At 50.1% G+C, this 18,578-nt stretch overlaps 3 protein-coding genes across 3 annotated transcripts; 1 reads left to right on the top strand and 2 right to left on the bottom strand.

Annotated features, from left to right (window-relative positions):
- Positions 1-9,837: 9,837 nt before the first annotated feature.
- On the bottom strand, positions 9,838-10,383 carry JN550_010226 (uncharacterized protein; the record flags this gene model as incomplete). The annotated part of the gene is made up of 1 exon (XM_049308456.1): positions 9,838-10,383. One exon carries the CDS (start codon positions 10,381-10,383, stop codon positions 9,838-9,840), a length of 546 nt encoding a protein of 181 aa, XP_049167800.1.
- Positions 10,384-14,288: 3,905 nt separating this feature from the next.
- Positions 14,289-16,016, top strand: JN550_010225 (uncharacterized protein; the record flags this gene model as incomplete). Its single annotated transcript, XM_049308455.1, has 5 exons — positions 14,289-14,421; positions 14,522-14,659; positions 14,715-14,945; positions 14,997-15,243; positions 15,296-16,016. The coding sequence occupies 5 exons, from the start codon at positions 14,289-14,291 to the stop codon at positions 16,014-16,016; spliced, it is 1,470 nt and encodes a 489-aa protein (XP_049167799.1).
- Positions 16,017-16,483: 467 nt separating this feature from the next.
- On the bottom strand, positions 16,484-17,601 carry JN550_010224 (uncharacterized protein; the record flags this gene model as incomplete). The annotated part of the gene is made up of 3 exons (XM_049308454.1): positions 16,484-17,057; positions 17,117-17,121; positions 17,176-17,601. The coding sequence occupies 3 exons, from the start codon at positions 17,599-17,601 to the stop codon at positions 16,484-16,486; spliced, it is 1,005 nt and encodes a 334-aa protein (XP_049167798.1).
- Positions 17,602-18,578: the final 977 nt, after the last annotated feature.

Raw genomic sequence — 18,578 nt, 5'->3', positions numbered from 1 at the left:
CGAGATGGGCCGAGTTGTATCAAGTAACGCCGTCAGACACCTAATACGATGCAGGTACTCTCCGTTACTTTCACGCCGAGCGTAATATTATAAGTATATATATATATATGTATGTACCGGTATATTCTGTGAGCGTGTCTCTCTATGGAACGAACATACAGAAGGTGGTCAAGGCGCATGCCGCCAGCCAATGTACCGCGCCGTCATTAGAGATCAAGGATTCCCAGGAGGGTATTCCTACGAATTGTAGGTCTCAACTAATAAAGTGCGAGCCCTTTCGTCTGCAATCGCTCGTACTGCTGGTGGGTTTGACTCATTCGTAGCTGGTGAAGCACTCAAGCATGAACAAACTTGATGAGTAAAGACTGAAAAAGAGCACATGCGTCATTACGAGTGGTTTCGAAGTCGGCCACCGGCCCAACGTCGAAACAGACTCTGCGTGCGACCTCCAAGGCCATGATTCCACTGGAGTAAAATAAGTCCTTTGAACAGTGCCCCGGTTACACGCTCCTCGTCGCGGCCACATAGATGTGTCCTCGTTATATCTAGAACTTAACATGGCATTCAAACTCCCCCCCACCCACCCACCATACTTACGTAGCCGTTACCGATACATTATACGGAGATCCCAGATAAAATTGCTAAATAATTGCGGCCCTAATGAGGTCTCTAGCCAGGTCGACAGTGTGTGCTCAGTGCAACACGCTATGGCCATCTGATCCCTGACGCGGCCACTCATGATAGCGGGTAATGGGATGACAAATTCTAGTTCCCCGAAACCGTTCCAGATCATTAGGCAGACAAAGATGTAACCTGGCTGGGGACAAATTTTGTATTGCCAGCAGGACCTGATGAGAGTCAGACGGAGGCCGCAGAAATTGATCGTCTTGCGACTGTCGGTTTCGTGTTTTCCTCTATCTGGGCCACTAGCGAAAACGTGTACCGAAACCATCCTAGATAAGGATTCGTAATTGGCTAACGTTTCATAGCATGCAGTGAAATTGTACCAATAGCGTGGCTTGCGACGCCAAAAACAAACTCAGAAAGAGGGCCTCTACCAGCCTAGTGACGAAACACAGGAAACTGCTTTTGCACGGTTCAAAAGGGGCTTGCATCTTATGAAGGAGGGCTCATCCTAGGCATGCTGCATACCGAATGACTCGGACCGACAAGGAGTGGTTACCCCCTCCCTCACTGTGTATGATTGCCATATTGCAGAGCATGTTAAAGCCCAAGGGGCCCCGTTGTCTCCTTGGCTATTTCCAACAAATCAGTCGTAAACTTAGAATCAATAGTTCAGCCATCTTGAACGTGAAATAATACAGAAGAGAGCTATTTACTGGCTTGACCGATGTTTACAATTGATAGATTGTTCCTCAACCGGGTATGACTACCGCGCTGGTTAGGATAACATGCAAGCCTAAGATATGACTTCACCGTGGAGATCACGCTCCAGTATATCCAACAACTGCCAATAGTTGTGAATATTGTTCCACTGCAAATTGGAGGCTTCCCTTCTTTGAGCACTAACGCCCTGCAAACCCTCTTCCCGCCACCAAAAAGTGCAGCAGAGGACCTTTTGGTGGCTGACTGGCGCTTTCTCCATGGACCAAGCTCTTTGCTAAGCGCTGACAACAAGGTTGAGAGGGGTATGGAGGAGGACCATTGGCTTACGTTGGATCGTTACTTGTTACAAGAAATAATGCGGCCTTCCTTGGATCTTGCCTACTGTTGAGCATTTGCAGACCCCAGCAGCTTTGTGCTGTGACAAGACTGGCTGGGTTGCAAGCTATGTTATGGTGCATCTGGTGGCCTACGAAACGTTCAGTCTCTGTACTATGTAGGAGCTGACAGGCGACTTATGCACAGCATACCCACAGTATAATGCATTGTTATTGCGTGCCGTAGATAGCTTGTGCGTTTTGAGATACCAATCCAACTAACCATTCATGCACAGATTGTCATTCCTAGAGCGGACACCAGCCTCGGACTGCACGCCAGTGACTGTCGCATGAACCATACGGCCAAGTCTCTGATAATGCTTGATCAAAAACCGGTGACCTCCATGCGAGATCTTACTATGTAGAGTACTGGGTACAATGATTCGATATCTCAAGGAATAGTTGAGAGTCATAATTAGGATAATACGTACGGCTTGCGTACTCCGTACTGTGCCCGCATTTGAACTGAACAGTAACTGCAGCACCCTAGGTGGGTTCGACAGGCATCAGGTCAGATGACTTTCTTTCATGCGGCTTGCCGCTGATCCTAGTTCCAGTCTCAGCCCACCTGCCCACCTGTCGAAAAACTTTCTCTTGACATTCTTGAAATGATCGTCCCTTGCCGATCTCTAAAAGTGGGTACCTAGAAGAAAGCTTCAAGTCTCAATATCTCTTTTTGACCTTGGGCTGCCAATCTGGGATATGAGACTTGTAAATTCTGCACACCCAACATGTGCGTACCAGTATCGATGGTTGTGGTCACTGTGACGGAAGCGCCCCGACTCCCACTGACGCAGTGGCCACAGCCTGACCGCCTGACTCAGCGGGAGAGGCTCGACCGCCGCCCATGTTAAGGGATGGACTAGGTAGAGCGATGTGCATACATCTTGACCATTGGCAGGCGATCATCCAATCGAGACCATCAGCAAAGTCGGCTCCATATCACCCGAGGCAAGTTGGGTCTTGGCACCAAGAGTAACCTGAATCCCTACGTTGCGTGCTGTAACGTGAATCATCCCCAACGCAATTCTCTGATGGTCGCTGCAGGCGGATTTGGGCGTTGATGTTCTCGCCAGGCACAAAACTGCGGCTGTCAGTGCGGAGCTTCATTAGTCTCGAGGTCTCGTTACTCTCTGCATTGTGGCGATGGGGTCAGGCATCGCTACCAAGCCAGAATATCGAAACACGTCTAGGTTTCTTCTCAGAACGATACGCAGCAAACGTGGAAGCTTGCTTCCGAAGACCTCGGCCGAACGACTTCGTGCCTACGGGTGGCGGCCAACCGCTACCAAGGTTGCTATCCCGTTGTGTTTGATCTGAGCACCCCCATACTGTTGCCATCGCATCTTTGCAGTCGCAGGTTGAATTAGAGTTTTCTGCAGCTATCATGGGCCGCCCCAATTCGCTTGATGTTGACAATCAACTCAGTGGGCCAAGTGGAAGTGCCTACGCAATCACTCCTGGAACATAGTTCTCTAGTTCCAACCATTTAGCAAATGAGAAATTTCCGATAGACCAGGTTGATGGGCCTAGCTGACCCGAGACAATGGATTGATGCCGCCCAGGCCGGACGTAGTGTGCGTCAGTAGCACGTTTTTCTGTCTTGGCCGGCTAGCATGGCCTTGTTTTTGTCATGATGTCTCTCGTTTCGACGAGCTTTGCGGACAACATGATTCGGGTTAACCGGTAACTCGAAGAGTGTGTGAGCTGCCAGACTACCAACGACTCAATGACTCGAGTCGTGATGTATGGTATGTGACAGACTACGCGGCTCGTTCAGTAGCGCGCCCTGCAGTTTCTGAGGCAATGTTGGGTGCTGATGTCAACACGAAACAAGACGATCTTTGCATCCGACTACTGTAGGACTGGAGCAATCAGGGACCATGTATGGATCCCTGTCGCTAGACTGGTCGGAAACGGGTAGACATTGTTCGCGGCGCCGCCCAGGGCGCATCGCTCCTGCACAGGTACACATGACGGCTCCTCGTAGCTCAACTCGACGCGCTTCTACAACCGTCATATCTACGGACAATTTCCTGCGGTTGTCATCGTTCCTCCCAACTGCTTCCGGGGGGCCCGCTGGAGAGCATAAATACCGAGATGCTGTGCACTGTTTGGGGAAGCCTCCCCCACTTGATCAAGCACCATGCAGGGCCCCTGGCAGAGCTGTTCCCTGAAGTCTATGCATGGAGCCCACGTGTCGGATATCGGTTCTCAAAAGCCATAAGTTACTGATGGGAAGCCAGCCGTATTCAGCAATTCCATCGCATCTCCAGATCGGGCAACAAACTGTCTACTGGGGTTACGTCGCTTGTGGCCAATCGTGCCCTTGGAAGCACTGACCGACCTACTGGGAATTCCTGGCTTCAAGTTGCGTAGCATTTCTCCTTTGCTTCATGCCTGAAACCGCAAAAGAACAAGAGAACAACATTTTTTGCAGGTGCCTCTTGACTCACTGGGCGAACACCCGTCGCTCCGTCTCAGGGGCGAGCGAACATCAATGTAAGCTGCTAGCTGAATCAGGTTTACGAGCAACTTTGCAGAGGCTAGCCGCCATGCGCGAATATGGACACGACAATTAACGAAGCCTCTGTAGGACTGAGACTAGTTTGCCGCTAGAAACCATAGAATGTCCCCTAGAACAAGAAAATGCCCCATAGATTGGCGGGAGTAGCCCCCACTGCGGATACTGTCAGGGCCAGACCTATTGCTCACCGTCGAATTGCAGAGCTGAACTGCCTGATCATCAGCCAAGTACGTGACGCGCTGGTCCCTGTCCATAATCTTCGCCTCGACCGACATTTCCGCAGCCATGACACATGGATCCAGAACACTTAACTAGGAGATTGTTATCTGACATGTACTGCACGGATTGCGCTTCGAAGAAGAAGAGAGGGAGACAGCGTCGCGAGGCACACTGATCATGCCTAGGGCATCGAAACAGAGCTGCAGCCCACCACAGGAAAGTTGTAGTCGCTTGGGCAGCATGAAAACTAGCGACTTAAGTACGTAGGCAGCAGGTAATTGGAACTGTGTTAACTAAGTTATGGGGCTGCTGGACTGCAAGGTGCGCACATGGTCATGCACGCACGAAGGCCTGCCCTTGCGCGCTGGGTCGACTTTTTGGGCTTGTCAAACGATGTGCAAGGATCATGGTTTAACTCGAGCCCTGAGGAAAGAGTCGTCTCGTCCTCTGTGCCTAGCCTAGCACGAGTGGCCCGATACGTACCCAGCTCGCTGAGAGAGTCCACTAAAAACTGATCTGTCCCCGGCATATTTAGAAGGTGCATAAGACCTGGAAACCAAAAGCAAGGGGGCCATACAATTCAATCCGTCTCCGGCTTCTTCTCCAAAGTGCTGTCGAGCCCATAAATATCAACCACGCCTTCATCGCGAACATCACCGCATCCCTGGACTGAGCATTCTGCATAAGTCTCTGACGTTCTGCCCTGGTAAACACACAAGTCCAGCCGCCAGGGTACCCCTTTACACAGGCTCGAGGATATCAGCATTTACGGCGGAGTTGGGCAGCGTCGTCCCCAGGATAGCGCGTACGGTGTCCGACTTACAAGAGTCCCGCTACGGAGATTCAACCTCACCTCTTGGGAGATGTGTGAGTACACGCAGGTATGGATTTGCAACTCGGCACCTGTAGACGGAGAATCTCGCTCACGAAGTCTGGCTTTTAGGTGCAGTATTACTGCGACCACCTTCGATTCCGTGTTCAGAGATGGTGTTCAAGTTATGAACGGACACACAAAGTATGTCAACCAAATGTAACAACCGCAGAGTACAGGTATGCCGAGCCCGCATTTGATCCAGCCCTGCTGTTACTAACAACTCCCCCAGGGCCGACGAAGTGTGCAGTAAGTCATTGTGTTTGTCAGAATTCTCTTCCAGAACGGTCCGGCCCTGCCTTGCCATGGGTTGGCCCCGGCTACGACGCCGTACTCTGTTCGAGCCCGACCTTTGATGTGCTACTATCGCTCACATACTGTCAGGCGATTGCAGACCACATCCTCCACCTGCTTGGGAGTGGATGATCCGACGAGGCAATCGGCGTGCTCCGTATGTCTAATCTTTAGCAGCTGTAATCCTCCGAAGTGAACGAGGATTGCTACAGCTACCAATCCCAACTTACACGGGACTGCGCAGCCGACCCTTTGGAATTTGAAACGCGACCATGGAATTGATATCGAAAGCATGAAAACAGACATGGGACAGGTACTACTACTGCATTCAGAGATAAAGAAACACGTTCAAGAGTGTACTGAGGTGCGAACCTCTCTGGGATGGGCTTGAAGCCTTGTTTTTGGTCAGCTTTGGGGAGTTTTCTGGCGAATGGATTCGGAAAGGATACGGCGCATCTACTAGGGAGCTCATGGAACGCGGCGTTGCTGGTCTTTTATTTAGGATATCCCACTGGGCAGTTCTTCTCTGTCCTTCATTGCATTTTATCAAGCCCACTCGCCCAGAATCACAACTCGCAGGTTCGTCTGGGAGTTTATGCCGTAATGCGGACGTCGGCTACTTTTGCTCACCCATGCAAGGCAAGTTAGAAAGAAGCCCCAAGGGCCCAGCCCGTCTCCCTGGTGTTTTTCTCAACGAAACTTGCCAGACGGACACGCGGCCTCCTGCTTTGTACTCGGTACTGGTACTATGTCTTGGAATCATGAATGTGCCATCAGGTCTGCCGTAAGCGCGGAATTCCCTGATTCAACTCCAGGCAAATTTTGCGAGTCATCAGTCCAACCGCTTGGTAGCTTTGCTATCTACAGCACATTACACCCTCGCAGATAACTGCATCTAATCCTGGCTGTTGCTCCTATGGGCCCTGCAACTATCCCGCGCGATTGGTTGCCCCCACCCACCAGGCTCCAGACGACGCACATGGCAGCATGGAGGGGTCGCCGCCCGTCACCCATGCAACCCCTCCACGAGTGTTAACTGAGGGAGTGGCCGTCAAGGATTACCTACTTGGGAATCCTAGGTGTTGGTGCTCGACGCTTCTGCCCGAGCCCTCGCGCAGGCGCCGATTGCGCGAGTCGGCTGCGTGGAATATCATAAAGGCGCATGGCATTCAAAATGCACTTTTCCGTCCGACATTTTCTCCAGCGCGCAATCCGTCTTCGTTTGGGCTGCCTCGCGGTCGTCAATGTGAGGTGACATGTCCCGGCGATGGGCAGCAACACAGCCTGTCGTAGCCGTCGGTCGTGATGAGGTAGTGCATCCTGCTCACCGATATCTGACCTCCTGCACCTACAAAGGCAATCAATCCACACACACTTCACTTAGTTTCCTGGCAACATCTCTGCACTTGGGCCCCATTCCGAAGCTGCGTGCTTTCTTATTTGGTACGGGCCTTGAATAGCAACGCTACACGTGGAAAGCTAGCCCAATACTCTGGCCATCATCATGTCCGGGGTGTGGTTGCATCCTCCAGCGCGAAGGTACCTAAGATCATGGTACAGTTTTCTAATGTTGGCCCATCCGCATTCGCATTCCATAGCTACGGGATGTGCGCATGCTTCTTTTGCTTGACAAACTTCAAGCCGCTGGTCTGCGGTAGATAATTCTAATGGCAGGGCGAATGCACTAGTTTAGTGATTTGTGACATGTTCCTTTCGGGACGTGGTGTGAGGCTAGAGGTTTAGATCCCGTCCCTAGCCTTCGAGGAGTCCGAGGTGGTCATACCCGGGTCAGTGACAGGGAAATGCTAGAGGGGCTCGCTGTTGTATCGTCCACCCGTTCCTGTTTGGCCCCGTCGCTGCATTCCCCCTGCTCCAGAATGCATTTTCTAAAACCCTTATATTACCTCGCAGAAAGATTGATGAAGTCATTTCACCCAAGCATAAGTCGTACGTGATTAATATGGAAATCTCTCAAAGGCCACGGCATCACATCCTGTTGCAGTCTTCGGGCGTATCCTTTGCCTCCTTCGGAAAAGGTCCGAAATCTGCTCCGATAAACGCATGCGAGATTGACGAGTGCTCGTTGGTTACACGTACACAGTGCATGGCCTGCGAACTAAATGAGCCTACGAACACAGCCATGGCCTGAAATCGTCCCTCATTGAAAATTGGGGGTGGCACAATATTGGCGAGCATGAACATAACGGATGCCATGTGCTGCCAGGATGCTCGACGGTCAATACCCCGACCTCTTTGGGGTTGGTCGAGAAGGATCTCACCGATGTAGTAAGCAGTCTGCAACGTCACGGTGTGTCCGACAGTTGCTGTTGCGCTAGGGTAACCAGCTGTTCGTACTCATGACCGACTCAATGTACTATCTAAGTTAGTGGATACCGCGACGATCCGATCCGTCAGCACTCAAATCGACCGGGGTCGCCTCGACAAGGTATAAGACGGATCCTACTGTGACAGTAAGAGATGTCTTGCAATGAGCGGCCGCCGTTGACCGCCAGAACAGCACCTCCACTTTATTGAGCGGAATGGAAGAAGAAAAAGCAAAAGTTTAACATTTGCTGCCAACCTGCTACTTCTGTCAGCGGCGCCGGGACTTCCAAGGGGCGACGCGTTCTACTATCGTTACAGAGGGAAAATCAGCCTATACAGGTGCAGTAAATCAACTCAGTACCGGTTTGTGCCTAACTATGAAATAACCACATCCTAAGAGCCGACGACCTTCGGGCCGTAGTCAACACTTTAATTCTAACGGCTCCCCTTAGCCCCCATCAGTGGTCTGAAACTCGGCAGCAGAGAGAAGAAACCATGACGGAACAGTAACTAGGCTCTGTCTCAGCCCTTTCGGCAACCCAAGCACAGCACTTGGCAATGTCATTATGTGAGGGCGTGGATAGTTACCCGCCATGCCGCATAAACAACCACTCATGTGACATCGTCCAGAATGTACCTCAAGTTTTCCATAATGGGTACTTGTCCAGCCACAGATCCAGAGACCCGGTAGCTGGCAAGCTCGTGAAGCATGCTCAACTACCACTGGAGCTGGCATTTACCCGCTCGTGGAAGCACAACTATGCATGAGCAGCAACTGTCTTACAGGACAGCAGAAAGCTCCGTAAACCAACCCGATAGGCTAGTCGTGCTATGTAAATCAGCTACTAGATCAGTAAGATCGCGTTTCTTTTACAAAATGGGACCCATGTTCCTTGCAAAGTGGCGTTGCAGATAGGGAAGAGCTGCCGTGTGGCAAGCCCGATAACGCAAGCTACAGCTTGTTTCGATGAAGGCCCACGATGAACGCTCCCACTTTGGCGGTGTCACATCCACGACTTGCAAAAGCAGGAAGCCGGCACACAAAGCGGTCTGGTAGGTGCTTTGGCGATCGATCACTATGAGCAAGTGAGCCAAGCCTGATGTCTGCTGAAAAGAAAACATCGTTTGTGTCGCATTCCTATTCCTGCCCACTGTGCGGTGAGCGTACCGTCCAGATGGAGAGGTTTGCTACGTCCAGGTCACAGGTGAACTTGGCGGTATCTATATATCATACTTTGTAGGTTGCAGTAGGATACATCACGTGTTTATTCATGGCATATACATTTCAAAGATATTAACAGATTTGGGCTTTCGGATTTCGATTGCAGTACAGACTTGGGATGGAAATTGTGTTAAAATGGCTTTAATCAATATGAACATTCGTATCAAACCAGGATATAGGTTGGCCCTAACACAGCAGTTGAGTCAGATAGCCATGTCAGAAAGCATGATTATCCGACCTTAATCTTCAGTCCCTCGGGATGCTCATGGGCGGAGTGGTCAACAGAAAGCTTCGCTTCGGCCGAGTATACGTTTGTTAAAGCGAAGGGATATACTAGATCACAAACAAATGCCAACCCGCATAAAAAGATCCCCAAGGGACTGGTCCAATAACCATGAGCCTCTGGCCAGTACCACCAAAGTAATGCGTTGCAGAATCCCATGCCGAATAGCGACCCAACGAACCGACAAAACCTATGATAACGTTAACCTAGTACCAATATGCTGAGGCTTGCTAGTTTCGTATAAAGCGATATTAAAAGTTGCACAATCGTGTTGAACTATCAGAAAAGGCAAAGGGTCCTTCCTCCAGGCCAAATGTTCTTAAGTCAGGAGACTACCTGGCCGCTCCCACTACCAGCAGTCCAATGAAACTAGACTCACCAAATCGCGTAACTGGTGCCCCCCGAATGGCCGCGCACCATTAGCATAGCTAGACTTGCAGCACTTAGGACCATTTGAGAAACCCCAGCTGACCAGTAAGCGAGCTCCGTTGTGTCAAAGCCCTCCTGCCCTCGCCACCATTTGCCAGCCTTGGACCCGAACCCGGTACCCGGACTCTCCAGCCACCATGAGGCAAACGCGAGATGACCCCAACATCCTACAAGCAACATGGATGCAAGAATATAGGTGATATTGCGGCCCACCCAGGGACTAGTGGTTGCCCAGTCCTCCGGAGCAAATCGAATCGTGGTGTAGACTAGGCCTAGATCTAACAGCAGCCAGAAGATGAAGCCCAGTTTTTCAAGCCAGATCTCGGCCACATAGAAACCGTATATGACCTCCCACGCGACATTTATAGCGAGACCAAGAATCGGCATACCATAAGACCGTGTCTTGAGACTCCGGCGCGTCATGAGGATATATGCTAGGTCCCAAAACAATACCCCACGCCGAGGAACACGGTTGACAGCGGCACAACCCATGGCGGCACGTGTGATGGAGGTGTGTCCGAGAATCCCATGACAGTAGTCTTTATGCGAGTCGGTTCCAATATAAAGCCACTGTTTTTCAACAAGAAGAAGGGGGGGAATGTAGGGAGGGGGTCGTGATCTGGTGGTGTTCGCAGATGCATCTGCAATTGAGATTGAGGGTCGTTGATCCGGGGCCAATTGGGCTTGCAGCTGTCTGCAGCTGCCGGACTGAGTAGCTGTGATAGATGAGAAAAGCTAGATGTACTGTAGGTATGAAGCTGTGCCGTCCCGGTACATACGCATAATCTCATTTCCGGGCTCAGAACTGATCACCGCTGCAGTACGAGTTACGCTGTGCTAGGCTGCAATTTTGCAATTGGAAACGGAGGGTCTCTGTTCAGGGCGTGGGCTGGCTTGCGTCTTAATCTCAAGGTGACTTCGCTTCAGAAACTAGACAGGAAAGCAACAATAGGCATCAATTGTTATCTGAAAACAGAGTCAGTCTCTTCAAGCGCAAATCTGATTGCTGCGTCTCGTTTTTTATATACAGCCAAGGCTTGTAACCGGGTCAAATTAATGTGTATATATCGGTCGTGGTCGTTGTAGGTGTGGTATACGATTGAATATGTACCGCTCCTGCTATTACTACATACACTCACTTAGGAGAAATAATGATAGGGAACGGGGCGGCGTTTCGCATTGCTGTGGACAGACGGGAATCGATTATGAAGCTCATGGAATGTATCACAAAAAATAACCAGCAACTTACACCATTGGAAATGGTGAGGACTCCGTGCTGGACGGATTGCAGTCCTTCGCACTTGTTTAGCCCGCTCCATCCGCACGCATCTTTGGCCTTCCCCATATCAAAGCCATTTCATCGAGAACTCGGCAAGATTGCTGCTGGCCGTGACCAAGCGTGTTAATATGCCAGGCGTTCATCGTGCACGCAGCTATAAACTTCATAGCACTACAGGACGCTCCAAGTCATTGCCAAGTTATGACAGCTTCTGGCAGCATTGGCACTGCGAGGAGGTAATCCAGAACATGAATATTGCGTTTGGGGAGAACGTTGACAGGTGTGATTTAGCCGCGAATACCGTCAGGTGTAACCTCGTTGTTGTGAATGCACGTGAATAAAGACCCCCATCTATACCCGCACGCACAAATACATACACGGCCGTTGTTGATTGCCGGTATGCATTGCCCTGACAGTTCTGGTATCGGGAAATTGGTCTAAGTTGTTAGCCACGTGGGACCAAGGATTCGTAGCGGGAATAGCAGGAAGCCCTGGAGGGTGAACATTTGTCTTTCGCACGTGTTGTGCATTGTTTAAGGTTCGGAGGGGCACGAGCTGAAAGTCGATCGTGGTGTAACGACATTTGGCCTGTACCCCGTATGCTGCGTGGCAGCAGGAAGGCTCCTTATTCCACATTGATGGCGGCGGAGGCACATTTGCAGATGACGCCTGCTTTGCCAGCCATAGTTCTAACGTGCGCCACCAATGAACGTGAAGTTGCGGAGGTGAAGTTCAATTGTCGAGTAAACCAAGTTGTGTCCGTGCGTTGCCAACCATGGATCAAATAGGCAGGTCTGTATTGCATCTGCGCTTACACAGCCGCGGGAATGAAGTCATGGCCGTCGTTTCTAAATATGACCGGCTTATGGCGGCTTGAATGGATTTTACCAATCGTGCACCCAAGACCCAGATGCAATGTTGCGGGCCGTGCTCGACTCTGGAAGTAGTATTGAGCTCTTTCTAGCTCAGGTAGTTAGTTATCGACGTAATTGGAGACGAGGTCCCTAGGTAGTCCCATTAGGTTAACATCTGAGGGCTCACCATGTTTATTCCTTCCGTAGGACTGTGGTTTATGAGAGTTGTGAGCCGGCGTTTGGTGTCTCATCGCTGGGTCAGGTTTTGAGCCACTCCGACAAATTGCGGAGACCGCCGGGATGCTATAACCCTGTCTCTCGCGTAGCACCAATGCCACACTTGTGACAGAGTAACACATGCAATATCGCCAATTGAAAAGAGAATATGCGTGCCAAATCAAGAGGTTTCCTGCATCTCTAGACGGAAGGTATGTCTCCTCATTGTTTTCGCATAAGAAGGCAGACAGTGCTTTTGAGCCGGTTGGAAAAGTCAAAGCCACCAAGTCCCAAAATGTTTGAAAATGGTTTCTGGATCGACACGAGAACAGACCTGGTGCCTCTTGTTCACCATCTGACTACGTGATAAACTGTATATCTAATCGGTGGCTGGACTTACCACTTGATCAGGGGGCAGTCAACCCCAACTGATATCCTGACAATAGTTGCGCTACTAACAGAAAGGATCCCCCGTCTCCGTCCACCTTTCATTTGCTGAGAAAGCCCGTGGCCTCGGTAAGCCGGCCGAATATCCCAGCCAGCAGCCTGAAGATCTCAAATGCAGCCCCCGCACTTGTGATTTCAAACCCGACCATACGGGACAGCTGATACCTCAGCAACTTGTTTCAGAGTCACTTATGCCTCTTCTAGCAACCGCCTCCGATAGATGAAGGTCTAACGTGTCAGCCACAGCCGAGAAGCTTGAGCACTCCATTCCCGAATTGGGCATGGCCGTTAGTAGTGACATTAAAGATTTCCGTCCAAAAGATATGCAAGAAGGCTAACCTGGCTTTGGAGTAACAGTAGCTACCTGCCCTCATGGTGACTTTGGACTGCGTTTCTGGCATGCTTGGTGCTCTGGCTGCTATGGACCCAAGTGTTAGAAGAATTTCCACGATCAGCGTTAGCCAAGATTGGACGAACTCCCCGAGTCGCCAAGGGGCCCCATACTCCAGATCGCCCAATTAAATTTGCTCCTCTCCCTCCATCATATGTCCGTGCCCTCGGGAAGGGACGAGATTGGCACGAGCCCGAGACCCTGGTGCCGGCCCTGAAATGGCAAGCTCCAACCTCTGTTGTGCTGTGGCTTGGTTACTAGACGATAAGATATTAATGTCGGCAAACTCGCTCTAAACATATTTCGTCGAAGTTGCCAGCTTTACTCCAGCGGCCTTGCGTTTGGGCAAGCCGGTGGTGGTCTAGCTGGATCATGCACGTCACGCATTGCTCACGATTTAGCAGTGACATTCGATGCAATTAGCCGCCATGTGTAGCAGTTGCAGACACAATCAATATCATGCATTCGGCTGGAGTCTGCACCGTCGGTTGGCGACTCATCTGGCCTCTTCTGACTAACAGTTACACTACCGGTAGGGACCCCTGGTGGCGCAAGCCTATCCCTGGGAGATTCGGTTTCCTCCGTTACTGGCATGCGACTGTACAGCTGATCGTACCCGAGGATTAGGAGAGCGGGTCCAAAAATCTTCCCTTCTCGGACGCCCGCCGATGCAGGTGCCATCTCCAGTTTCTAAAAGCTTGATCAATCAGAGTTTGGGGCGTATTGTTGATGGTTAGACTAATCAAAATGTCGGTAAGCCACATGGTTTCGACGAGTACGTGGTAGTACTGTAAGCGTCTAGTGTGATCCCGTCCGTATCAGACCTTCCGCGCATCATGTAAGAGGATGTCTTGGCATCTGCAGTCTGGTGAATGTCTCGTCCGAGCTTACCCCTACATGCCGCTGAAAAGGTGTAATGCATCTAGACCCGGGCCCCTAGGTAGTGTTGCATTTCGACATAGAGGGACAGTATTGCTTGAGGGGGTACTTGATACGCAGGGATTCCGCACACCCAGCCTCTTCCGGCGTTTGTTGACGTCTACTGTGATACCTTGCGCCGACTATGAAAGCTTAGCGGTCCCCCTTAGTCTGACTCTGTTGGAATTGCGAATTCTCAAAGTCTCCGCTGATGTTCGCGCATACCTGACGTTGCCTCGTCCCGCGTGGCTGCAAAAGTGAAGACGGAGGTCGACACCGTAAGGCAACCGCGATGCCCGAGATCAACCAGCTTCCTTCGGGGTGCGAAGGATTCGCTGCCTTCGCGCTGATCTATTCGTCCATCAGCTGGATATGTAGCGCCCTGTTGATCTGGTGCGCCCAGTTATATCGCGAGGCTTGGTCTTGTGAGTGCTGCTATCGGTATATATTATAGCGTTCGCTGAACTCAAGAAGATCTCTCTATCCTCGCCTACTTCACCTTGTTTAGTACTACAGCGTCTATAGTCCAACAGTCGCATGATATCACTAGCTACCGAGAAATCCTGGCAGGCCAGTTTTACCGAAAGACCACATTTCTGGAGAACCCGGAGCTTGCGATCGCCAATGGATCCTACGGTCTTGACCTGGTCTTGTACTATATCCGTAAGTACAGTTCTCGCTTACTCGCTAGAAGCCCCAAAAGCTGATGAGTATCTAGAGTACTACAGCTACAATGTTGAGGCGATGCTAGTCATGTTTTGGGCTTTTGAATTAGCTCAATCTGTGTACGGTCTGAGCGCAAATCCGAAGCTGAAACCCATTCTCAGGAAAATCAATGCTGTGGGCAAAGCATTTTCAATCCTCTTCCCTCTTCTGACCATATTGATGCTCCGAGCATCCGCCATACAGAGGGTTTTCGTTGTCTTTATTCTATTAGCCGACCTCCCATGTGAGCTGAACCTAACAATCACCAAATGTGAGGCAAGCTAACATTATAGAGTGATGTTAAGCCTAGCAATAGGAAGCATCACTATGATAGCCATTCTGGCCCGATATGTTCAATCACGGAAAAGATTCTCCAACTGGACACAAGGCAACTCATCCGCTGATAGCAACGATACTTCAATGGAGACAGCCCTGAGCAGCACCACAGGAAGAACAGGGAGCCCCACAAAGCCTCAGCAGAAAAGGACTTTCTATGACCGTTGGCTCATGGTCCGGTTTACGGTCGCTTTTGTGATCCTCGCGTAGGTCATGGCCCTGGGATCATCCATATTTTTCACTAACATTAAATCATAGCGTCTTCGAAGTTACCAACACCCTTTTCCAGCTGCAGTCAGTTAACAACAACAGGAAAGATTCCACCTTGACCGAGCCCGATTACAGCCTGGATCGCGCTAAGACAACGTTTATGCTATTCCTGCCAGGAGTCACTCCGGGAATCTTCTTATTCGTAGTATTTGGTACAACGGCGGGATGTCGGGCCGCCGTTAAGGATATTTTTGCGCGGGAGTCTTGTGAAAACAAAGGTGATACCCCAAGTTGGCCGCGGAAGAGGAGGGACGCCCAAGCCGGCGTGGGGAGGGCTTCGCAGGATCAATTTACGCGCACCTCAGAAGGAGATTGGAATGAAGGCACCATGGCGAAAGAGGAAATCTCTACATTCCAATTACCAGTGGCTTCACTGGTTTCTAAGTACAATATGTCCTTCAACGCCAGCCATGATGCAGAAATTCCGCCTTCGCTGCCGCCAAGCCGGCAGTCATTCCGGTATTCATATTCTAGTCGGTTCTCGAGGGCGGAGAAATCGACTGTCGACAATACAGACATGATACAATTGCGCAGTATCAGCTCACTTGATCAAATCCGCGAGGATTACTATCAGCACAGCCCAGAGCAAAGCGACGACTCTGGCCCAATACTTCCTATCATGAGCCCGCAAGACCAGAAAATGCCGAGAACCCAGTCATGTCTTACGACACCTGCCCCAGCTGCAAGGCTAAACCCAAGTGCGAAATAAGGACACAGAACTACGCGAGGATACCTATGATACCCAAAGATAGACTATTGAGATGGTTCGAGGCATGGTAGATAGACAGCAGTAGGCGCTAGTGCACCATGTAATACCTGACGTTTTAACTTGATTACCAAAGATATTGGAGTTGGCAATTTTAAAGAGGCTCTTTTGTTAATATCTCAGAATTGGAAAAGATTGTGTTTGTTCAGCAAAGAAAAGTTCACAGGTGAATGAAGCTCATTAAGGAATATACAGTGTTGTTCCCTAGCAGAGAGCGATGATAAGTCACAGATTTGACGGTATAAGTGCCCTGCATTATTCCAATAAAGAACGGATTGTGCATTCTAACATTTCGCCAAGCGCTTGTGCGGGTAGAGTTGCGGGAAAGCCCAACGCCGCATACCGACAGCTGCTTTCAAGGACGTAACACTCCTGCATCTATCATAAGCAATGGTATATTAAATGAAGTGTTAGAAAAGTAACAGCTTTGGCCCGTACCTGTCCGTTTGTATTTCTATGAGATCGTCAAATGGGGAAGGCTTCGCATAGAACTTATCTCCTGAATGCCGCTTCCAGATATGTACGTGCCTATGTTGGGCAATACTGTCCACAAAGCCACTCTCAGGCCCTATTGACTCTCCCAGTGGCGTGCTGATTGTGATGCTGCAATCTGGTTTCATTTCGCCCAGTTTGTAGAAGACATGCTGCAGTGACTCGTGATCCATCTGGATTATCGGGACATAGCTGAGGTTATCTGCATGTGTTCCCAGATGCTGAGGTGCAGCTATCCAAATCCTCAATTGTCGGCAGTTAGGTACCAGGTCGCCCAGACGCAACCACCGGAAATCGTACGGCGAATCTTCCACGAGCCCATGCGAATAAAAGTCGTATGGCAATGATATCTCCAGTTTGCAGATGTGTTTTAAGAACGAAGCTGGGACATCAGGCGCTGCCGTTGTCCGGCCCAACAACGTTCGAAGACTGGTAGGCCCAGTCAGGACGAACGTCGTACTTTTGTAGAGTGACTGGATACACTCGAGATAACTAACCACATAATCTTTTAGCATATTTAAAGTGAAAATAAAAATACATTTGTGACTTACAGTTTCTTGCATGTTGTCAACATCGCCAAGTATGGTTTATGGGGAAGGGCCTGCCTTACTCGGCAAGGACAGTGACTCTTGTCGAAAGTGTCTTCCATCTTAGTTGGCGGGAATCCAGAATCTTCTCGTGCCTGCAGAATCTTTTCTTCACACTGCCAGTGATTGAGCCAGTGAGAACCAATGCGGCCGTTCCACAGTCGATCATGCAGGAACTGAGGGGGGTCATCATTTCCACAGATGGCCTCTAGTTCCTGCTCTCGCTTGTCGCCTACGTGGAACTCAGCTTCGCATGGCCAAGAGCAAAATTTCGAGTTCCTGAAGTCGTCGCTATGCCAGAATAGATGCAAAGATAAGCCAAAAGACCGCCACACCTCGAGATATATTGAATCTCGAAGTTCCCTTGGCAGAGAGCCAAATATGGGAGACTGGTACTGTCCATGGGGAATACTGTCTTCACTGAAGCCAGTCGGTTGTTTGAGTGGCATATTGACAATAGCGTGAGGATATCTAAGGGAAGATAGCTCTTTTGCGCATATGAGGCGTAAAACTGTCGCGAATGAGACAAGTCAAGGGGGAAATGACTGTCCTTTATAACAGTGTCAAACTTCAGGAAAGCAAGAGCATCCTTTTGGCGCAAGTCAATGGAACGATCGGCAAAGAGGAGCTTCTGGCTGGTTTGACATCCCGCATCCAGCTCATATTACATATCAGTTAGTTCGCCTGTGACAGCTCAACATGTGGACTATAATGCCGCACATCCGTTTGAAAGTAGGAGCTATGAGAGATTGCGAGGGCGCTGAATCGCTGGCATGCTGGTATGACAGGTTGGACCCTTCGTGGCTTTGTTCTCATTAGAAGGACCAGCTACTTGAAGCAGCGTGATATTCAGCACAAGGGCTGTAGAGAAGACCTGCTCTCCCTGTCAAGGTACTCCCCGAATGCTAGCAATGATTACCAAAAGTTAGGATAGGCTGTGTACTAGTACGTAGCCTATTGCTTCCTGTACTAGCTCCACTTTCTGTCTTCTAGTAACTAGACCATATCATGATGTTGGCGCATGTAAGACATGTTAGTTGCTCATGCTACGGTGCATCGGAGGCCGCCCACTGTTCACTACTCTCGCAGCATGCCGGGTAGGCTGGTGTTGCGTCCAGGTTGCCTCCCTCAAAAAAGAAGTAATATGCCCGAAAATCCCTCATATAGACTATTTCGGGAATGGAGATCCGGGAGTACGGAGTGAGAAACGAAGTTGGCCTGCCCACAGGCGTCTAAATTGCTAGAATCATGGTAAAGCTCTAATAAGCGGCGGGACAGTGAGAAAGATCCGCATTTTCTAGGTAGTTGGCTAATGCAAATCATAGCCCCTGATTTCCCCACCCACTAGCACTAGTTAAGCCCTTTGAGGTTTCCTTATTTGGTATCCCGTGGCAATGGAACGAAGCACCATATTTGATTTGCAATT

This window comes from Neoarthrinium moseri, assembly GCF_022829205.1.
Source record: "Neoarthrinium moseri strain CBS 164.80 chromosome Unknown scaffold51_Wmoseri_CBS_16480, whole genome shotgun sequence".
NCBI lineage: Eukaryota > Fungi > Ascomycota > Sordariomycetes > Amphisphaeriales > Apiosporaceae > Neoarthrinium > Neoarthrinium moseri.
Note: the sequence above shows the minus strand (reverse complement) of the source record. Positions and strands in the feature narration are given on the sequence as shown.